Source organism: Hemitrygon akajei, chromosome 16 (genome assembly GCF_048418815.1).
Source record: "Hemitrygon akajei chromosome 16, sHemAka1.3, whole genome shotgun sequence".
Lineage (NCBI taxonomy): Eukaryota > Metazoa > Chordata > Chondrichthyes > Myliobatiformes > Dasyatidae > Hemitrygon > Hemitrygon akajei.
This window is the reverse complement of record NC_133139.1, coordinates 12,283,658-12,307,901: the sequence shown is the minus strand read 5'-3', so window position 1 is coordinate 12,307,901 and position 24,244 is coordinate 12,283,658. Positions and strand designations below refer to the sequence as shown.

At 43.2% G+C, this 24,244-nt stretch overlaps 1 protein-coding gene across 8 annotated transcripts in view; it reads left to right on the top strand.

The window, feature by feature from the left end:
* The window catches only part of cbarpb (CACN subunit beta associated regulatory protein b), a 262,852-nt gene that overhangs the window by 231,631 nt on the left and 6,977 nt on the right, over nt 1–24,244 (top strand). For all 8 annotated transcript variants that reach the window (XM_073068267.1, XM_073068259.1, XM_073068261.1 and 5 more), the window contains 2 exons: nt 2,212–2,407; nt 15,372–15,555. In XM_073068267.1, the coding sequence (XP_072924368.1) occupies nt 2,212–2,407; nt 15,372–15,555 (380 nt within the window). The remainder of the gene's footprint in view (nt 1–2,211; nt 2,408–15,371; nt 15,556–24,244) is intronic.

The window sequence follows — 24,244 nt, the reverse complement described above, 5'->3', positions numbered from 1 at the left end:
GCTAACAAACAACCAATGTGCAAGAGAAGCCGAATTGTGCAAATCTCAGTGATCCCAGTAATCTATTGATGGACAAGCTGCTGGGAGTATTGTGACAGCCTGCAAGGTGATCCTCAGCCTCAATGGCAGTGGTCTGAACTTTCTGAATTTTCCTACTAATGAGTTGACCCTATGCAGAGTCAGTCGCAACTCCCTGTTTGGAAAGCAGGTCTCCATGTTAAAATCAATGGGTATGGTCCTTGCACACTACCTGATCGCCAACACGGGCTCTTTGAATTTCCAAAACACTAACTCTTTCCATTGTGCAAACTTGTCAGTGTTGTTCCAGAATCCACTTCCATATGAATCTGTGTGGGAACCAGTAATCTGGTGAGCTGGAATCTGCCATTGTGTTACTCCATACTCTGGGCCGAAACTGGGTTTCATCCCAGGTAATTTCCTCCTCTAAGCTGTCTTCTTAAGTGTGTGGGGTCTCAGTACGAGAGCAAGCAGTTACAAGTAGGCTGGTAACACTCTATTCTTGTTATTCCTTGGGACAGGGTAGATCTCTGGGGTCATTGAAAGCCAAATGAATAAACTTGTGTTGAAAGAGAGGGTAAGTACGTGGTGGGCGTTCACTTCAACTTAGATCATAGTTTGAGGAGTTTGTGGGATGTGAGAAGGAGAACAATGATATCTTTGATGGTTTCTCAATCCCCCCCTCCCCATATTGGTCATAGGCTCAGCAATGCTCATCCCAGTGATGGCTAGCACTGTCCTCAGATAGGGGGTCTGGGCAACCACTGCCCTTCTGGTAGATTGGAAATTAAAGCACCGCAGATGCTGGAAATCTGAAAGAAAAGCAATGTAATACTCTGGCCAGGGAGGCTCTGTAGAGGGAGAAACAGAGTCAATGTTTCATGTTGATGATCTGTCATCATTCCGGTTGTATACCACCGTGACCTGAGAGGGAGCAAGAGAGAGAGTTACAGCTTGCGTGAAAGAGGGAGAGAGATACTTGTGCAATTTATTTGACTTCTGTGGCTGCACTGAGTGACGGGCTGACAAGTGTATTACAGCCTGTGCGATGCAAGTGAGAGTCTGATGAAACGCTAAGCGTTATGACGAGGTTCCATTCCTGTGTACCGCTCATGACCCACACAGTTCGCAAATCAGAAATGCAGCTGTGTCCCCAGAAGGCAAGGGGATGCCTGCAGCCCCACGGTAACCGGCAAATCCATCCTGCCTGCCTCTCAAATGCTCGTTCATGTGCATGGGCTGTGCATAAGTCCAGCATTCACAACTGGGAAAGGACCTGAACACGGCGCAAAGGTAATGGGTATGAAATCCGTAGCAGACAGCAAGCACTGGGCCAAGTGAAGTTCACTGCTGCAATACCATTTATAGATGTTTTCAGTAACCTTGACCATTTGTCAATGAACTTCCTACACTGCTGCAGCTACTGTAAGTCCTCGCGCCTCAATACCCTGTTTTGACTTCCGCAGCTAATTCATTTTGAACTTGCATCCAGAGTTTCCTTAACCCAGTGGGCACAGGACATTGCCCCCTCCCCATCTCCTCCAGTGCAGTGTTTGAAACCTTAGAACTGCACCTCCACCATTTCCCCAGATCCAGTCATCTTTATTCACAACTCCCGGCACCTGCTCCAAACACCAAGTGCCTCCAGGTGAAGGCTAGCCAACCTGTGGGTTGTACGTGCTAACTAACGATTGCACAGGCCTTGAGCAAGGCTCGTTGGAGACAGACCAACAGGCTAATTTTCTGTCGCTATTAATAGTCTGCATTGCAATGAAGAGGCAGAACTTAATCTCACATTTGAGTACTATCCATTCCAGCGCCCCAGTGCATCAGTGTCATTTCCCATGAGTTTACCTTGCTTATTTCCACACAGCTGCATTCCATATAACTGCTGTTCCTGAAGTTTTTTTTTTAATACTCCTTGGTATTTTTAGCCAATTCCTCCAAAGTTTACTGTGTAGGAAAAAAGACTGTCAGCAAAAATCAGCATGCTCTGTCGTTCTCCTTACCAGGACCTATATATAGAAGGAAAGAGTTTGAAATGTTATCAGGCTCAACTCTAAACTTAGTTGCCTTGTGATTGCTTGTTCTGTATTGCGAGCCTCTCTCTTTAGCCTGAGCGCAGCAGAGGTCAAGCTGTCGGTGAGAACTCATGGATACCGTTGATGGATTTGTGCTCCCCTCTCTTGGCAGAGCGAGCCGGTCGCCGGGAGCACCAGAGGCAGCAACAGCGGCGCTGAGGCAGCGACAGCTCCCAGCCAGGGTGGCGTGCTGCAGTTCTTCACCAAGCTGCGGAGGCACGCCAGCTTAGAAGGAGCGAGCCCCTACTTCAAGATCAAAAAATGGAAGTTTGAAACGAGTCAGAGAGCACTGAGCCTCGACACTAGAGGTAAGATGATAAGAATCTCAGTGGTCAACAGAATTTGGGTGATTCCCTTTATTTACTTGGACCAGAGGCCTCTGTTCACTTGACAAGGAGTGCAATCATATGATGTAACGTAGCAGCAGAAGCCATTCATCCCATCACATTAATACTAGATCTAAATGCCAGTTGGATTATTTATTTGATAGGAGAAGACAGGAGGGGGAGGGATGAAGCTAAGAGCTGGAAAGGCGATTGGCAAGAGGAATACACAGCTGGAGAAGGGAAAGGATTGTGGGATGGGAGGCCTAGGGAGAAAGAAAGGGTGGCGGAGCACCAGAGGGAGAAGGAGAGCAGGCAAGGAGTGATTGTGAGAGGGGCAGAATGAGAAAAAGGGAAAGAATGAACAAATAAATAAATAGATAGATAGATAAATAAATAAATAAGGGATGGGGTAAGAAGGGGGGGAGGGCATTAATGGAAGTAGAGAAATCAAAATTCATGCTGTCAGGTTGGAGGCTACCCAGACGGAATATAAAGCGTTCCTCCAACCTGACTGTGGCTTCAACTTGACAGTAGAAGAGGCCATGGATTGACATATCAGAATGGGAATGGGACCACACTTAGTGTATTGTGTTCAGTTCTGGTCACCTCCTTATAGGAAGGACGTGGAAGCTTTAGAGAGGGTGCAGAGGAGATTCACCGGGATGCTGCCTAGATTAAAGAGCATATCTTGTGAAGAAAGGTTGAGCATGTAGGTACATGTTCAGCACAGCATCACGGGCCAAAGGGCCTGTACTGTGCTGTAGGTTTTTTCTCGTTGGAGCGAAGGATGATAAGAGGTGACTTACAGAGGTGTATAAGATGACATGAATAGACTGAGTGGATAGCCGGTGCCTTCCCAGTGCAGAAATGGCTAATTACAAGAGGGCATCATTTTTAGGTTATTGGAGGAAAGTATGGAGTTAAGTCAGAGATAGTTTCTTTTTTAACACAGAGTGATAAGTGCTTGAAATGCACTGCCAAGGATGGTGCTGGAGGGAGATACTCCAGAAAAATTTCAGAGACTCTTAGATAGGCACATGGATGAAAGGAAAGTAGAGGGTATGTGGGAGGAAGGAGTCAAATTGACCTTGGAGTAGGTTGAAAGGTTGACACAACATTGTGGGCAAAATGGCCTGTACTGTTCTATGTTCTACAGTATGTCAATTTTCCTTAGTGGCCCACATTTTATAACTCTGCAGATGTTTGCTATCATTGCATTCAAAATTCACCCACTTACTGCCTATAATTAAACTAATGTTACACATCCAGTATTCAGTCATTAAGGAATACCATGGGGATGAATAAAGTATCTATCTATCTATCTATTATTACCAGCTTGTTAGCGAGGATAACTCCCGCTTCCTATTAAAATCCTCCCAGTGGCATGTGTCTCGTATAGCCTCTGACAATCAAGTCCAGCTCCTGGCCTTCATGTGTGGCTTAGCTACTAGGCTTGGCGGAACCATTTCTACTGACGGGAGAAGGAGCACTGGCAGTTTACTGGTGCTTTTGGCAGATGGGGCTCATCAGCCATGGTTGGCAGCTCACCTAGGAGAAGGAAAACTCTGATCTCAAGCCTCCACTCCCTTGCAGCTACACCCACTCATGGGGAAGGCTTCAGGATAAACTCTGAGAAAAAATCCGGAGCTGGAGACCCTACGTTGAGTTCAGTGATGACTGGTAACTCCTACAATGCTGGCCCGTGTATTGGTCTCTGCCGTTCCACTGGATTCATCAGCTGCGTGGAGCCTGCTACATGTATAACAGCTTGCTCTCCATATCATACTGCCCTGGATGGCATATCAAATAGACGGCTCGGACACAGTGTCCATGGTTGACCCCAACCAATGGAGGACCTCATTACCAGCTTCAAAATGTTTTTAAAAGAATATATTTGAGAATTAGTCTAAAGCCAGATTTTCATAAGCCAGGTTATTCATAGCCTTGGGAACCCCTGTACCTCTCAAACAAGTGGTTCTAATGCCAGTACTTTAAGATCATGAGTTTCAGATTCTTCACAACCCCTTGACAGAAAAGTATTTCCTCAATGCCCCATCCATTCATTTTACCAATTATTCTCCACGCCCCAGTTATTGATCTCCCTGCTCAGAGAAATAGGACCTAGGAATCCCAAAATACTCTCAGAGTTCTCAAAATCAGTCCCTTAGGAGTTGGTTTCCAATTACTGGGCAAGTTTGTTGCGTTTCATGAAATTACATGTCTTCACAAGTAATTTTCTAATTATGCTGAGGGGTTGAAGGATTGAATTTTTATGACAGAGGTGGTGGCCATTCAGCCCATTAAGTCTATGTCAATTCCTGATAGAAAAGTCCTGTCAATCCTCACTTTTTCCCCACAGCCCTATGTTTGTCCTCATTTGTCCTGGTGTAGCTTTTCTTTGCTTCTCATGAGTTTATTACCTTAAATGAAGCTAGATGATCTGGTTTACCTATATTCAAAAGGAACCAATAAATACATTAATTTAATGACGGGTAGCATATTGGTGAATATTGATTGAGAAGATAGCAAGCATCTCATAAACATGAGAAAACCTGCAGATGCTGGAAATTGAAAGCAACACACACAAAATGCAGGAGGAACTCAGCAGGTCAAGCCACGTCTATGGAAATGAGCACATAGTCGATGTTTTGAACTGAGACCCTTCGTCAGGGCTGGAAAGGAAGGGGGTAGATGCCAGAATATAAAGTTGGGGGTGGAGGGGAAGGAGGATAGTTAGAGGGTGATAGGTAAAGCTAGGACAGTGGGAAGAGCAGAGGGTTGGAGAGGAAGGAATCTAATAGGAGAAGAGAGTGAGCCATAGATGAAATGGAAGGAGGAGGGGCACTGCGAGATGTGATAGGCAGGTGAGAAGAGGCAAAAGGCCAGAGTGCGGAATAGTAGAAGTGAGGGGAAGGGCAAAATTATTTTACTGGAAGGAGAAATCAATATTCATGCCATCAGGTTGGAGGCTATCCATATGGAATATAAGGTGTTGCTCCCCCACCCTGAGGGAAGCCTCACCTTGGCACACAAGGAGGCCATGGACTGACATGTCGGAATAGGAACAGGACTCGGAATTAAAATGTTTGGCCACTAGGAAGTTCTGCTTTTTGGCAGATGGAGCAGAGGTGCCTGACGATGCGGACCCCAATGTAGAGGAGGCAAGTATCTGCTAGTTGTACAATATAGGTGATGCACCATCAATAACTCTGAGACGTAGGTTAAGGTAGGCTTTTATTGACTGGAAGAAAGCACAAGCAACAAGTGACCATCACACGACATCCTGGAGACTGAGGAAGGGTCTGTGGCTCCAATCGCCTTTATACCGGGGTCTGTGGGAGGAGCCACAGGAGCAGTCAGCAGGGGGGGTGTGTCCAGACAGGTATACGTAGTTCACCACAGTAGGTCACTAGAATAAATGGACATAGAACAGTACAGGTGATGTGCTGACACTTTAACCTACTCCAAGATCAACGAGGCAGTTTCAGAAAGGGATGGATTGAATTTGTTTATTTTTCTGACCAGGGTCTGTTATTAATTTCTCTGGGACTACTGTACTAGAAAGGGGGAATGGTTAGTTAAGTGTGTAACACCTTATGAATAGGAAAAGGTCTACAGATCTCTACTCCATACAAGCCTATGGGACAACTGGTAAAGTAACATAATGTGACAATGGTTTTGCGGACCTCTTCGTTTCTATTTTCAATGCAGAAGATGACAATGATCTTGTGTAGAATAATGCGAAGGAAAGTTGGCTAGTTTAGAAACACGAAGATCAGCAAAGTGTGCAAACAAAAAATGAAGGGTCTGTTCAGAGATGGTCTGCCAGTGTCCACCTACCAAATGCGCTCTTCTCAGCTGGAACGATGGCAGCTATCTCGTCACTAACTCCAATAATGTTACAATGAACCAATGGAATCAATGGGTTTCAATGCACAATCTAGCAGCAGAATTATAACAGATTTTAAGAAAGAATTTATTCTTGTATTAAAGATTAGATTGAAAATTAGCTTTATTTGTCACACGTCCATCGAAACATACAGTGAAATGTGTCATTTGTATCGAATCACATCAGCGAGGATTATGCAAATGTCGCCATGTTTCCACCGTCAACATAGCATGCCCACACTGACTAACCATAGAAGATGAAACCAGAGCAGCTGGAGGAAACCCACGTGGTCAGAGGGAGAACATACAAACTCCTTACAGACAGTGGCAGGAATCAATCCCCGATTTTACAGCTAGAAAGATAAACTGATTGCACTAACCACTATGCCACTGTGACACCCTGCACAGATTTGAAAAGGGGGAACAATGAAATGAATAGATTAAATAGTGAAAATCCATCTCGGGAAGAATTAACGCAAGTGATTTAATTACATGTCGTGCCTGGCAAGGCTGAAAATGGCCATTTTAAAATAACCTTTAAAAAGAGAACATTCCTATTATTGTAGATTAAGTGCATGCATTATTATTATTCCAGGTGGTTAATAACTCGTGTTAGGGAGGGAAGGGAGGAGAAGCTGTTAATAGTCCTTCCATCCAAACCTGCGACCTCAATAGAGTTGAGCAGGATTCAGTAAGCTCTCATTCCGGATTTTCCACAGGAAATATATTTAAATGTGATATTGACAGACGTAGTCTGTGGGTTTCCTTTGCACCTCTCTAGATTTGGAAAGGTACAGTGGAGACTTACTGTTGCCAGCACATGCACACTTTAAGCTATAAGATTGATTAAACTCATTTCCAATACACAAGTGTAAAGGAGAACAAAAGTACTCCAGAACTGATGCAGCACAAAAAAAGTAAGATAAAGAACACAATAATTAAAAAGTGTAATGAATATAAATATGGAAGATTGTGGGTTAGTCAGTGAAGGTGTAACTGTTCTTGGATCTGGTGGTCCTGGGGTGGATGCTACATAGCCTTCTCCCTTCTGGGAGTGGGACTAACAGTCCAGGGTGGGTGGGATCCTTTGTGATGTTACTGGCCCTTTTCCAGCACCTTTCTGTATATATGTCCTAGATGGTGAGTAGACTGGTGCCAGTGATGTGTTGGGCAATTTTGATTATCTTTTTCGGTCCACTCCAGTGCAGTTTCCGTACCATGCAGTGACACAGCCTGTTGGAAAGATTAGATTGGCTGGGACTGTTTTCTTTAGAACTGGTGAAGCTGAGAGGAGTCATAGTCAGAGAGTACTATGGCCCATCTAGTTCATGTTGAACTGTATTCTGCCTAGTCCTATTAACCCTTCACCCAGACTATAGCCATAGAGTCATGGAATACTACAGCACAGAAACAGGCCCTGTGGCCCATCCAGTCCATGCCAAACTATTATGCAGCCTAGCCCCATGGAAACTGCATAGGGACAATAGCCCTCCATACTCCTTCCGTCCATGTATTTATCCAAATTTCTCTCAAACTTTGAAATTGAACCCCACACAAAGTCACTACCCTCTGAGTCAAGAGGTTCCCCCTAATCCTCGGCTTAAATGTTTCACCGTTCACCCTTAACCTATGACCTCTAGTTCTACTCTTACTGCCCTCAATGGAGACTCAATTGAGGTGTATAAAACTAAAGGAAGCATAAATAGGAAGGACATGTTAGCAGAGTGTCAACAAAAATAAGAGGTCGTGGATTTTAAATAAGTTGTAGGAAGATTAGAGGGGAGAGGACGACATACAATACTGTGCAAAAGTCTTAGGCACATATATATAGCTAGGGTCCTCGAGACTTTGGAACAGTTTTGTAATTATATTAACACTATCTCAGTATTTTTCCCTATTTTTGCACTACTTATTGAATTTAATTTTCTTTTATTATATCTCTTATTGTAGTTTATAGTTTTTATTACTAGGTATTGCAATGTACTGCTACTGCAAAACAACAAACTTCTTGACATACAGTACTCTGCAAAAGTCTTAGGCACCTTAGCTATATACTACATGTGCCCAAGACTTTTGTACTGTAGGTTTTCATATTAAGAGGTGTTCAGAGATATACCCAAAGAGACGTGTGTGGACAGACATGAACGTAGCGTTTCAAAGTTCAAAGTAAATTTTATGATCCAAGAATGTATATGTCACCATATACAACCCTGAGATTCATTTTACTGCAGGCATACTCAGCAATTCTATAGAATAGTAACTATATAGGATCAATGAAAGATCAACCAGGGTGCAGAAGACAACAAACTGTGAAAATGCATATATAAATACATAGAGAACATAAGATAATGAGATAAAGAGTCCCTAAATTGAGATCATTGGTTGTGGGAACATCTCAATGGATGGGCAAGCAAGAGTGGTTATCCCATTTTGTTCAAGAGCCTGATGGTTGAGGAGTAGTAACTGTTCTTGAGCCTGGTGGTCTGAGTCCTGAGGCTCTTTTACCTTCTACCTGATGATAGCAGTGAGGAAAGAGCATGGTCTGGGTGGTGAGGATCTCTGATGATGGATGCTGCTTTCTTATGACAGTGTTTCATATAGATGTGCCTAATCATTGGGAGGGCTTTACCCATGATGAACTGGCCCGAATCCACTACCTTTTGTAGGATTTTCCATTCAAAGGCATTAGTGTTTCCATACCAGGCTATGATGCAGCCAGTCAATATACTCTCCACTACACAACTATAGAAAAAGATGCGGCCCCTTGTTTTACATAGCATACTGGGATGGATCTCATCCAGCCTTGGGAATTTATCCACCATTATGTGTTCCAATATATCTAATACATTCACTATCTCAATGTGCATGTGGTCCAGGCAATCAATATATCCCTTTCTGAACTCGTAATCCACCAATTCCTTCTTTTCACCTGTATTTTATGAGATGTATTCATTTAGGTTGTGGGGTAGAGATATATCTCTACCAAAGGAGGTGCAAAGCGCTCTTCCCCTCTGGTCGCCTGCAGGTCACCCTTGGGCAAGGTGTAGCACCTACTTAGCCCACCCCCCACCGCCTGATCAGGGTCATGTGAAGCAGGTAGTGGATGGTCATATGTGTAGCTGGTCACTCATCTTGTAAAGACACTGCCCAGAAGAATGCAATGGCAAACCACTTTTATTTAGAAAAAATTGCCAAGATCATGATCACCTATGTCATATGACACTGCACATAACGAAAGAACAATTCATTTAGGGCCTTATCCCCTGACACCATGCACCATGACTACCATCTACCATCGCCAGATAATGCTACCATACAGAGATCGCCCAAAAACAAACCTTCATGAAAATCTGCTGGTTAGATTGCACGACCTCGGCTCGCTGAGGGAATCGGGCCTGCAGTCCTCAGAGTCACCTGATGCCGGTGGCTGGAGTTGGGGACGTAGTAGGCGGTGTGTGAGGAAGCGGAAGCGAGGTGAGCAGGCGGGAGTCCGTGCCAGGAAAAAAGCAAGCCCCAGTCAGCTGGCTCTCCCGTCCATTCTGGTCTCCAATGTCTGCTTGCTGAGGGAATCGGGCCTGCAGTCCTTGGAGTCGCCTGATGCCGGTGGCCGGAGTTGGGGATGTTGTAGGCGGTGTGCGAGGAAGCGGAAGCGAGGCGAGTGGGCAGGAGTCCGTGCCAGGAAAAAAGCAAGCCCTAGCCGGCCGGCTCTCCCGTCCATTCTGATCTCCAATGTACATTAAATTGGACTACATCTGTGGCAACGATATACTCGGTGGGAGTACAGAAACGGACGGAATCCCAGGCGCTGCCATTCAGCTGATTATTTATGTAACAGGTTTTCCCCCAAGCCATCGGACTACCAACCTACTGATCTCTGCTGTGCCTATTGTCTTGTTTTTTCTTTATTGTAATACCTGCACTGTTCTGTGTGCTTTATGCAGTCCTGGGTAGGTCTGTAGTCTAGTGTAGTTTTTGTGTTGGTTTACGTAGTTCAGTGTAGTTTTTGTATTGTTCGTGTAGCACCATGGTCCTGAAAAAAGTTGTCTCGTTTTTACTCTGTACTGTACCAGCAGTTATGGTCGAAATGACAATAAAATGTGACTTGACTTGAGATTACCTCTTTGTCTCAATGTCTCAAGACTCGATCTCAATGTGGCCTAGTCTTTCCCCAGCTGATTTCTTGTTCCCAGTGTACTTACAGAATGAATCAGGATTCTCCTTATTCTTATCTACCAAGGTTATTTCATGACCTCCTTTCCCACTTCTAATTTCCTTCTCAGCTACTCTCATTACACCTTCTATATTCCTTAAAGGATTCACTTTATTACCTCTACCTGTCAGATGTTCCATTATCATCCTGATCAAAACTACATCTACCTTTATTATCCAAGATTTTAATCTTGCTCTTTTCACAAATGTGTTTCCCCTGAACTCTTGCTAATTCTCTTTTAAAAGACTTCCACTTGTCAGATATTGTTTTACCCAGAGCCATTTGTCTCTTAAACTGTAAGGCTATAAGACATAGGTGTTTCATTAGGCCATTTGGCCCATCGAGTCTGCTCCACCATTCCTTCATGGCTGATCTGTTATCCCTCACAACCCTATTCTGCTGCCTTCTCCCTGAAACCTTTGACACCCTTACTGATCAAGAACCTATCAATCTCCACTTTAAATATACCCCAATGACTTAGCCTCCACAGCAGTCTGTGGAAATGAGTTCCACAGATTCACTACCCTATATAACAACACGCACAAAATGCTGGAGGAATTCAGCAGGTCAGACAGTATCTATGGAAAAGAGTAAACAGTCAACGTTTCGGCCCGAGACCCTTCTTCAGGACTGAGAAGGAAGGGGAAAGATGCATAAGTAAAAAGTTGGGGGAGGGGAAAGAGGCTAGCTGGAAGGTGATAAGTGAAGCCAGGTGAGTGGTAAAGGTAAAGGCCTGGAGAAGAAAGAATCTGATAGGAGAGTGGACAGTAGAATGGAAAGGAGAAGGAGACTTGGGAGAATGTACTAGGCAGGTGCGAATAAGTGAAAGATCAGAGTGGGGAAGAGTGGAAAGGGAACGGGGGAATTTGTTCACCGGAAAGAAAAATCAACCTTCATGCCATCAGGTTGGAGGTTACCCAAATGGAATATAAGATGTTATTCCTCCACCCTGAGGGTGGCCTCATCTTGACACAAGAGGAGGTCATGGATTAACATGTCGAAAAGGGAATGAAGATTAAAATGTTTGGCCACCATGAACTCCTGCTTGTGGCGAATCACTATCCTCTGGCTTCCTTCTCATCTTTGTAATTGTCATGGTCCCGATCGTTTATTCCCTATCTTTGCTCCTAATTTTCTTTGATTATGCCATGGTCCCGATCATTAATTTCCCAATTGCTTCCTATTCTCTTTGATGATGGCACACCTGGTTTCCATCAAGAACTCAGTATAAGAACTCTGACATCACAACCACTAGTTGCCAGTTCGTTGGACTTATTCCTGTGTGATAACTATGTTTCCCGACTGCTTAGAACCGTTTGTTCTAAGTTTAGTTCCAGTTTCAAGGTTTACCTATGAGGCTCTGTTGCTCCGTGTCAAGATCCCTCCAGTTTGCTTTTTAGTGTTTACGCTTGTGTTAGCATCCAAGCTCAATCTTCATGCCTGTGTCCTGCACTTGGGTTTGCTTCAGTTGCTCATTGCAACAGTAATACACTCAAAATTCTGGAAGAACTCACCAGGCCAGGCAGCATCTATGGAAAAGAGTAAACAGGTCAACATTTCGGGCCAAAACCCTTCATCAGGACATCAGTCAAGACTTTCACCATCTACCCAGTTTCATATTCCAAGATAAGGTCAAGTACAGCCCTTCTCTGGTAGGACTATCTACAGTGCATATTGTCCTGAAAAACTATCTTGGACATACTTAACAGTTTTTGATCCACCCAAGTCCCATACACTATGGCAATCCCAGTAAATATTGGGAAAGGTAAAATCCCACAATACTATAAGCCTGTTGAAGATCAAGCCTCATATTAAGCACAGCCTCAGAATAAGTGATGTTCCTTTAAAGCTGAGATGAGGAGGAATTTCTAAAGCCAGAGGGTCATGAATCTGTGAATTTGTTGCCACAGAGGGTTGTGGAGGCCAAGTCATTGGGTATATTTAAGACAGCAATTGGTAAGTTATTGGTTGGTAAGGGTTACGGGTAGAAGGTGGGAGACTGGGGTTGGAAACAAAATCAGCTATAATTAAATGGCAACGTGGACTCGAGGAGCCAAAATGCCCAATTCTGCTCCTATACCTTATGGAATTATTGCTTTTATACCATGAGCCTGAGGTTGAGGGTTGGGGATTCCCACAAGAGATTCATTACAACATTTCAAAAAGGCTTTGAGAATTCCCATGAATATTGTTAAATAGTTGCTTTTCTGTCCACCTGTGATGGCTCAGAAGAGTGCAATTGTTTCAGGGTTTGGTATCATACATAGTAACAACACTGCCTGTTCATTAGAGGTAACTTAATGTCACCACGGTAACATACTGATTAATGCAATGCCATTACAACTTGGAGCGTCAGAGTTCAATATCGGCATTCCCTGTAAGGAGTTAGTAAGTTCTCCCTGTAACCAAATGGTTTTCTTCCTGGTACTCCACTTTACTCCCACAGTCTAAAGACATATTTGGATAATAGGCTAACTGGTCATTTTAAATTGTCCTGTGAGTAGGCTAGGGTTAAATAAGTGGGTTGCTGGGGTGCTGGTTCGTTGGGCTGGAAGGATGTGTCCTGTTGCTGTATCTCAAAATAGATAAATAAAATAAATAAATTTTGGCCACATGCTGAAGATACTGACCTGGGAGATAGTGTTGGCACTGATTTGGCTATCCTGCCAGTCAATCTGCAGGACTTTGCATAAATAACATTGGTGGCTTGAGGTGCCAGCATAGGTTCCTGCTGACTCTGAGTCATACAGAGTCCAAAAGTCCCTTCTCCCTGGTCAGGCAGGAGTTTGAGGTTGTGATCATCAAACGATCTTTCCACTGAAGGCAGGAGGTATCTAATAAGGTGACCACTGAGTGTATCCTTGTATATTGATGCATCATCACCTTTGATTTGGCCTACAACAGTGGTGTCATCTGCAAATTTAAATATGGAATTGGAGCTCAGCTTATCCACACAGTCATAAGTGGAAAGTGAGGAGAGCCAGGCACACAGCCTTGTGGTGCACCTGTGCTCCCAATAATCAACAGAAGAGCACCTCCAGAGATCCACAGAAAAGCAGCTTCAGCAAAATTCTACAAGCGTATCCAAAATATGCCCAACCACATTCCAGTTCGTCCAAAATGCTTCCCCAGCTTCCCAACTCAAATTCCAAAACCCTTCCAAAACCTTGTCTCCTATGACAAACACACTGAATGATGCCAATACTGGCATACCAACACGGCCCCCCGGCAGAGATCTGATCAACAACCCCACCTTGCTCTTCCCAGACTTTACTACAGCCGCTAGAAAAAAACAGACAACACGCAAATGAACTCAGAAGTCGACATGCCAAAGCAGCGCAAACACTACACCGATGGGACGCCCGACAAATGACGGTCAGAGTCAATTAGATCACATTCTGATGTTTGGTCTGAAGAACTGAACCTCTTGACTATGTCTGCATGCTTCTTTGCAATGAGTTGCTGCCATATGATTGGCTGATTACATATTTACATTAACAAGCAGGTGTACCTATTAAAGTGGCTACTGAGAGTACTAATAGGTGCATTGAGGAGTGGGGCTTGGAGGGATATTGACTAAACATAGGAAATTGGGACTAGCTAGGTGAGCACCATATTCGGCATGGACTTGGTCCAAAGGGTCTATATCCTTCCTATATTGCTTTGTGACTCTGAGTACATTTGAAAATTCTCTCTCAATTATGCCCAAGTGTCACCTTACAATGGCTTTAGAACTTCGCTGCTAAAAATATCCCAATATCATCAACACTGCTGCAAGTGTATTTATTTATTTACTGAGATACAGCTTGGAACAAGCACTTCCAGGTCTACAAACCATGCCACCTGGCAGCCCCTGATTGAGCCCTGGCCCAAACACGGAAGAATTTGCAATGACCAATTAACCTACCAACTGATACATCTTTGGACTGTGGGAGGATGCCAGAGAACTTGGAGGAAACTTGCGCAGTCACAGGGGGAATATACAAACAAAATATTCAGGCAGTGGCAGTAATTGAACCTAGGTTGCCTGTACTGTTAAGTGTAGTGCTATCCACTATGCTATCGTGCCGCCCCAAAGACGGAAAGTTAAATATTTTAGAATATAAACAAAATGGGTAAATACATATTAAGAAAGCAATTTATATGAGGGCATAATCTATCTGTGCTCTTTAGCTGAAGGCAACATGTTGAAAATAAAGTGGAGAATGATTGCTGGTGCTGAACAGATAGGGAGTGTCATTAACCAATAATCTCTGTTCATTTACTTTCTTTTAGATCCACATATACAGAAAGCGAGTGGAACATGACCAAAGATAAATTCTTCCCCAAACTACTTTAAGTGTCAAATAAACTCTGCTTGGGCTTCCAGCTGGGTACAGGTATTGATTATAACCGACGTTTCAATGACAGATTCTGCCATCTTTACCATAAAACTAGAGGAAAAGAATTTTGACAAATCAAAGGTCTGGCTGTCAGTAACAACTAGAATTCAATTGTAAATAAGGTGGGAGAGTTGAAACCTGATTGGATGAGGACTAACCAATCAGGAAGGACGGACTTTGGGGGTATAAATACCACCGGCCTAGACATGCCCAGACATCCTCCTTAATGAAGATGGCATCAAAATGTCAGTTATAATAGATACCTGTACCTGGCTGGAAGCCCGAGAAGAGTTTATTCATCATATACGCCAGGAAAGCTGTAGATCGTTTTTATTTTAAGTATGTCTTTTTTGGATGCAGAAAATCGTACTTATGTCCACGAATAAGTTACACAACTACAGCCAAAGATCTTTTACTTATCCATCTGTTCCTTTCTGATTTGCTAATCGAAGAATTTGTTTGTTAGGGTCTCCAAAGAGACACCAGTTCCATCGACAGCGTGCTGCCGGTGAAAGTATGGAGGACGAAGACCAGGACCCTCATCAGACTGACATTATACAGTACATTGCGCACACAGATGATGTCACCTTTTGTCCCCCTCCAACTTCATTCGCACAGACCCCCTCCAGTCCACCTTCGTCAGTTGCCAGGTACTGTTCAGACAGTTTTGATTTAAATAATCAGAACTTTTACTTCTTGTCTTTTTCACTTAAATTAAGATTACATATTGTGAGAGCTTAATAACTAACAAATATGATGTACAAAAGAAACACTGTGTGTGTGTGTCCGACTCTATGTCTGCGTGTGTGTGTATGTGTGTGTGTCTCTCTCTCTCTCTCTCTCTCTCTCTCTCTCTCTCTATCTATCTATCTGTATCTGTGTGTGTGTTTGGCTATCTGTCTGTGTGTGTATGTATCTCTGTGTATGTGCACACACGTCCATGTGTCTACATGTATGTGCATATGCCTGTATATTTAAATATCTCTATTAGTACATGTGCGCAAGTGCATTTATATACGGTGGATAAATGAATATGTGCAGACAGTGTATGTATATATATGTGTGCATAATTAACTCAATAGACAAGTGTGATTTTTATGTACACAATGTATTTCTAGATACCAATGTATAAGCAGCAACTACATTTAATTTACTGTGTGAATTAGTATTTATTTGCAGTGATTGTATTATAATGAGGGTCATTTTGACTTTGTGCATAAAATGATAGTGAACTAGAAAGTTAATAATTTTTATTAACTCCCTTTTTGCACAAATTCAAATTTACCCATAATAGGTTTTGACTTTTAATGGAATTAGTTACCTTTCCCCTACAGTGTGTGAAAAGGGGCCATCAAATATTTCTGAATGACTATATGCACATAAAATTATAAAAAGCAGCACTGACATCCTTTTGGTTCAATTCCTAGCATTGAGCAATGCCCAGTGGAAGTGCAGAAAAAAAAATCTGGTGAGGAATGTTAAATTCCGGTGACAAATTCTGTCAAATATTCCTTTTTTGACCAAAAGTTACATCTGATAAGTTTTTGTTAAAGATATGAAAGCTTCCTTGGCAGGCTTCCCTTTCTGTACCAATTCTGCTGCAAAGGCTTTACCTAAATATTAGTAAAAACAGAATAAATTAAAGAAAATAGTAGATATTACTACTTAAAGCCACTCTTTAATATTGCAATTTAGTGTTAAGCTATTTTCAATCATTTCGATAAGGTCAAGATTCCACATCCCTTGCCAAAGGATAATTTCATAGGTTTGTCAATACTTGGTATAACATAGATACTTCTCATGCTTAACAAAGCTCAAAGCATGTGGAAGGTTATTCAGAGGGTAAGAGTTATTTTGATTGTGACATGATATTTTAATCATGTACAGAATGTCTCTGTGCAAGTCTCTTCCATGAATAGATTGTGGGGTGAAAATATTTTGTCCGCATATTGCCGTGCAGCTAGTCTGATAATAATCCAACTGCAAATTCATTGGACCATATCTGGAAAGTAATCCCTGGATTTGGAATTGGTTAGATGCGAATGGCTATGCGTTCAATACCAATTCAAGATTTAGGTTCAATTAAAACCAATGACACTGAATTTTGGAAGGGGCATCAAATATCTGCCTACAATTCCATCTACTATGGCTTAGCCCATGCTTTGAGATTCCACGGCAGTTTTGTGGGATCTCAGAAGATTGTCGAGGCCAATGTGGATCTACAGCTTCTCCCACATATAGGGCAAAAGGTGAGTAGTTTAGGAGATGGGCCACTCTCTGGACTTCTGAGGCATGTAATTGAGGTTCTAAGTTCCATCTTCAATGCTCCTTCTCCACTTTAAGTTTTCCTACTAGTAGGGCAAATGTTGCATTTTTGTCAAGAGGCTTGAGCATAACATGAATCTATAATCTGAGCAGGGTTGAATTTCGCCATATTCATTTAAAAATTCTCAACCTTCTTTTCAAATCCTCTATGGTTTTAAGCCTCTCTGTCTTTGTAATTAAAGTTAAAAGTAAACATCTTATCAAAGTACACACATGTCACCGTAAATAACCCTGAGATCCATTTTCTTGTGGGAAATCACAGTACAAGAAAGAATCAAAATCAATTATAGACCGCACCCAATAGGATAAACAAGCCAACTGCAAAATCTCAACAAACTGTCCAAATAGTACATACGTACATAGATAAATAACAACAAACAAGCAAGCAAGCAAGAAAGCAAAAAATATTGAAAACAGGAGACGAAGAGTCCTTGAAAGTGAATCCATAGTTGTGGGAACATTGCAGTGATGAGGCAAGTTAAGTTGAGTGACTTCATCCCCTCTGGTTCAAAATCCGGATGGTTGAGGGGTAATAACTGTTCTTGAACCTGGTGGTGTGGATCCTTAGACTCCTGCTGGGAGAAGGGAGAATGGTGGGGCTTCTTGATGGTGGATTCTGTTTTCCTGTGACAGCACTCCATGTGGATATGCTCAGTAGAGGGAGGATGGCTTTACCCGTCATGGCTGGGCCGTGCCCGCTACTTTTTGTAGCTTTTCCATTCAAGGGCTTTGGTGTTTCCGTACCATGTCATAATGCAACCAGTCAATATACTCTCCACCATACAGCTATAGAAATTTGTCAAAGTTTTAGATAACATGCTGAATCTTTGCAATCTCCTCAGGAGGTAGAGGTGCTGCCATGCTTTCTTTGTAATTGCATTTACCTGCTGGGCACAGGACAGGTCCTCCGAAATTTCAACAGCAAGGAATTCAAAGCTGCTGATCCTCTCCACATTTGATCCCCTGATGAAGACGGGCTCATTCTGGTTTCCCCCTCCTGAAATCGATAATCCGCTCCTTGGTCTTGCTGACATTGTGTGAGAGATTGATGTTGTAGCACCACTCAGCCAGATCTTCAATCTCTCTCTCATATGCTAATTCATCATCACCTTTGATTTGGCCAATGACAGTGGTGTCATCAGAAAACTTAAATATGGCATTGGAGCTGTGCTCGCTTCACAGTAAAAAGTGAGTAGAGCGGGGGGGGCTAAGCACGCAGCCTTGTGGTGCATCTGCACTGATGGAGATTTTGGGAGAGATGTTATTGCCAATCCGAAATGACTGGAGTCTGCAAGTGAGGAAATTGAGGATCCAGTTGCACAAGGAGTTATTGAGGCCTTGGTCTTGAAGCTGAGGGGATGATAGCATTGAATGCTGAGCAGTAGTCAATGAAGGACATCCTGATGCATGCATCTTCTCTGTCCAGATGTTGAGTGAAGAGCCAATGAAATGGCACCTGCAGTTGACCTGTCGTGATGATAGACAAATTGGAACGGATCTAAATCGCTTCTCAAGCAGGTGTGGATCTACTTCATCACCAACCTCTCAAAGCACTTCATCACAATGGATGTAAGTGTTACTGGACGATAGTCATCGAGGCAGGTTACCATGTTCTTTTTAGGCTCCGGTATAATTGAAGCATGCTTGAAGCAAGTGGGTACCGCAGACTGCCCAATCAGGAGGTTAAATACATCAGTGAGCTGTCCAGCCAATCGATCAGCACAGGTCTTTCGTACTCAGTTAGGTACCCTGTCTGGACTAGATGCTTTCCGTGGGTTCATCATCCTGAAGGACTCTCTCATACTGGCTTCGGAGTCTGAAATCAAAGGGTCATCGGTGGCTGTGGGAATTCGTGAAGTGCCTTCATGTTTTGATGGTCAAAGAGAGCATAAAAGACATTGAGCTCATCTGGGAGCGAAACTTTGTCATCACCTATGTCACCTGGTTTCACTTTGTAGGAGGTGATAGCTTTCAAACCCTGCTACAACTGCTGAACGTCCTTCATTGATTCGAGTTTGATCCAGAATTGCCACTTTGCATGTGAGATGGCTTCTGGAGATTGTACTTGAACCTTTTGTGTTTTACTTGGTCAGCAGACTTGAATGGCACCGATCTGCCCTCAGTAGATCATGAATCTCATAGTTCATCCAGGACTTCCGGTTAGGGATGACTCTGAATGATTTTTTGGGGCACACTCATTTACGACTCTTTCTTTAATTTAAATTTTTATTTTGTATTCTGCTTTAGATATATAATTCTCTTAGTTACCTCAATTCCTTCAATTCTGACCCATCAGAATCGTTTATTATCACTGACTTATGTCATGAAACTTGCTTTGCAGCAGCAGTACCGTGCAATACTATAGAAATATTAAAATCATAAGTAGTGCATAAAGTGAGGTAGTGTCAATGGGTTAATGGTCCATTCACAGGTATGATGGTGGAGGGGAAGAAGCTGTTCTTAAAATGTTAAATGTCTGTCATCAGGCTGCTGATGGTGATAATGAGAAGAGGAAATGCCCTGGATAGCGAGAATCCTTAATGATGCGTATCACCTTCTTGAGTCATTGCCTTTTGAAGATGCCCTTGGTGGTGGGAAGGTTAGTGCCCTCAATGGAGCTGCTTGAGTTTACAACCAGCTTTCCTGATCCTGTACATCGGTAGAAATCTGCAAGAATATTTGCTAACCTATCAGATCTCCTCAAACTCTTAATGAAATTTAGCTGCTGGCATCCTTTCTTCATAATTGCAGCCATATTTTGGGATGAGGATAGATCTTCAGAGATGTTGACACCCAGGAACTTGAAGCTACTCAATTTGTCGTCAAACTTAATTGCTCCGATTTGAGTAGACAGGCTTCCAGTATAAAGTCATTTGGCTTTGGAATTCAATTCCTAAATCCCTCTGAACTTCTGATCTCTCCTCTAAATCTTTTTAACCATTCTCTTGATTATCTTCCTTAAACTCTTCTCACATAACTCAGTGTTGCCTCTGTGAAGAAACTCAAGGCATTTTCCCAAGTCAGGGGAACTTATTTGAATGTAAATTATTTACTCCCGTTAAAAAGTATCATGACGTATAGAGTCTCTGAGAATTGAAAGAGAATAAATCATGAAGGAAAGGATTTTGCTTTGAACTTTAATCAAGGGCTAATTCCAGCCTTTGTTCGGGTTGTACTGTGAGTGCGCAGCTGGGAAATTCATTGTCTCCCCACACAAGGTCTGAAGGGGTAACATGGAAGTTCAGAGTTAAAATTTAAAGTAAATTTATTCTCTAAATACCTATATATGTCACCACATGCTACCCTGAGATTGATCTTCTCGTGAGCATTCACAAGAGATACAAAGGAACACAATAGAATCAATGAAAAATTGCGCACAAAGACGGACAAACTACCAATGTACAAGACAAACTCCACACATACAATAAAAACAAATAATAATGAATAAATAATATTGAGAACATGAGTTGTAGAGTCCATGATAGTGAGTCCGTAAGTTGTGGAATCAGTTCAGTGTTGGGGTGAGTGAGGTTATGCGTGCCGGTTCAGGAGCCTGATGGTTGAAGGGTATCAACTGTTTCTGAATCTGGTGGTGTGGGACCTAAGCCTCCTGAACCTCTTCTCAATGGCAGCAATAAGAGGGAGCATGGTATGGATGGTGGGAGTTCCCTGATGATGGATGCTGCTTTCTTGTGGCAGTGCTTCTTGTAGATGTGTTCAATGGTGGGGAGGGTTCTTCCTGTGATGCACTTGGCCAAATCCACCGGGAAAGTGTACTTCATAGAATCACTAAGGGATGCAGTATGGAAACAAGCCCTTCAGCCCATCAAGTCCATGCCAGCCATCAAGCACCCATTTACACTAATCTCCTGTTATAGTCTCTCCACATTCCATCAGCTTCCTCACTTCTCTACCACCAAATTCTACTACTTATCTACACATCTGGGTCAATTTACAGTATCAAATAATCAGGGAGTCTACACATTTTGTTTTGGGTCTCGGGAAAACTGGAGGGCCATGTTCACAGGCAGATTGCGCAAACTCCATAGAGATGACCAGGGCAGAAATGTGGACTGTTGTTCTTCCTGCTGCCTCATTGTGCTCCCCAAACCCTTGGTAAAACTTCTGAATGACAATGGATATATTGAGTAGGAATTCCTCATTAAATGCAGCATGAGGCAAAGGATGGTTCAATTCCTGCTACTGCCTGTAAGAAGTTGGTATGTTCTGCCCATGACTGTGTGGTTTTCCACCGGGTGTTCTGGTTTCCTCACACAGTCCAAAGCATACTGTACCAGTTGGTTAATTGCTTATTGTAAATTGTCCGTGATTAGGCTCGGATTAAACTGATGGATTGTTGGGTGGCATGGCTCAAAGGCCTGTAAGGGCCTGTTCCACGCTGTATCTCAGTAAATAAATAAAATGCAACTGTGTAGCAACCTCTTCCCATGTCTTGTGATATTGTTCAGAGAAAAATCCTACCCTGTTACCTAGATCTGAGTTGTATCTATTTAGAGGAACTAATTAACATGTCATCACCCTCACACAGCAGGCCCACAGGTCAGGAAATTTGCTTTTGAGCCCAGCATGGCCTGTTGCATTTTTAGAGTCACAGGCCCTAGAAAAACAGGCCCTTCAAGTGGCCATCCATGAGTGACATCACAAGAAGTGCACAGATTATTTTAAATGGAATTACAAGCAGGGAGTTTATCCGGTTGAAATTAAATGAGCATAATATAACAAGGGTACATCTAGAACACTTCACTGCTGTGCATGCCCAATTCTCATCAGATTTTGTGAATCTAATACCCCAGTTGCAGAAAGTAGGCTGCAGATTCCCGATGGCCCACCATTTTGATTCCTATTCCCATTCTTTTCATGTCGATCCAAGGCCTCCTACCATGCCATGATGAGGCCAACCTCAGGGTGGAAGAGCAACACCTTATATTCCATATGGGTAGCTTCCAACCTGATGGCATGAATATCGATTTCTTCTTCCAGTAAAAACACTTTCCCATTCCCCTTACCCTATTCTATTCCCCACTCTGGCCTCTTGCTGCTTCTCCCCTGCCTACCATTCCCCCTCGGGCCATTCCCTCCCTTTCTCCTGTGGTCCACTCTCCGTTCCTATCATATTCCTTTCTCTCCGGCCCTCGACCTTTCCCACCCACCTGCCTACACCTATCACCTCCCCATCTTTGTTTTCTGGCGTCTTCCTGCTTCCTTTCCAGTCCTGAAGAAAGGTCTCAGCCCAAAACATCGACTGTTTATTCATTTCCATTGATGCTGCCTGACCTGCTGAGTTCCTCCAGCATTTTGTGCATGTAGGCTACAGATTATATACTTTGCATTGCAAAAGATAGACAGTGTTGTAAATGTATGGTTTCATTCATATATTTTGCTGGAAGTAAAGAGTGGGTGCTATAATTAAAACGTTGAAATTTTGGGACATAACTTATATATGCAGGGGATTAATGCAAAACCATTTTTTATTTGCCATGTAAGCTAGATTCAGGAGAATAATTCTTGCTGGAAAGTATGCCGAGGTACATATTCTTGCTTTAAGTTGTATAGTTCATAATGGATCCCCTTTTTTTCATTTGCTTTCAGTATATGCTCCCTTAAGAAAACTGACAACAGAGTTAATTGAATTGAATTTGGACGTCTGTGATTTCAGCGTTGCAAATGTAGCAGTTAGTCAGGTGGTGGAAATGGCCGCTGTCCAACCAGATGGCTGTGGGCTGTCTGCATGTTCATTCCTGGATGCTTGTTGGAAGGGAACCTCGCTCATCCTTGGCTGCCGTGATAATGGCTTTAAATCAGGCTTGGGAGAGTGAAAAAACTGACGCCATTGATTGCGATGTGGAGGTGTGCCTAGTGCAATGAGAACTGGATGTATTGCTGAAGCTTTATAAGGCATTGTTCAGACCACACTAGTATTGTGAGCAGCTTTGGGCCCCGTACCTAAGAAAGGATGTGCTGGTATTAGAGAGAGTCCAGAAAAAGTTCACAAGAATGATCCCAGGAATGAAGGGGTTAACTTATAAGGCGTGTTTGATGGTCTGGGCCTGTGCTCACTGGAATTTATAAGAATGAGAGGAAATCTCAGTGAAACCTTTCGAATATTGAAAAGCCGAGATAGAGTGGATGCAGAGATGATGTTTCCAATAGCAGGGGAGTCTAGGACCAGAGGGCACAGCCTCAGAATAGAAGGCCGTCCATTTAGGACAGAGATATGGAAGAATTTGTTTAGACCGAGGGGAGTGAATCTGTGGAATTCATTGCTACAGACGGCTGTGGAGCCTGTCATTGGGTATATTTCTCCACTCCTCTCTTTTTCCATTCCAGTTCCCGTCTTATCCCTTCTCTTTTCCTCACCTACCTGTCACCTCCCTCTAGTGCCCCTCATCCTTCCCTTTCTCCCATGGTTCACTCTCCTCTCCTATCAGACTTCTTCCTCAGCCCAATACCCATTCCCTCCCAGCTTCTCACTTCACCCACCCACCTTCCCCCTCACCCGATTTCACCTGCCAGCTTGTATTCCTTCCCCTCTCCCCCACCTTCATACTCTAGCTCCTTTCCAGCCCTGACGAAAGGTCTCGGCCTGAAACGTCAGATCTTTATTCCTCTCCATAGATGCTGCCCCCTGACCGGCTGAGTTCCTCCTGCATTTTGTGTGTGTCCCTCCTTTGCTAATGGTGGGAAGCTGAATGAATACCTGTCAGCCGGAGGTAATGTCAACGACTGGATTGTTGCCATAGCAAGATCGGTTCAGAGTCAGAGATACAGCATGGGAATAGAGCACAAGTCCACACCAACTACCCGTTTACACTGATCTTACATTTTTCTCATTTTCAAAACTCCGCCACAGTCCCATCCACCTCCCCAGTGACCTGGGTTCAATTCCCATCACTGTAACAGGTTTATACGTTCTCCCGTGACTGTGTCAGTTTCCTCCGGGTGTTCCAGTTCCTCCTCACGTTTCAAAGACGTACGGGTTAGTAGGTTAATTGG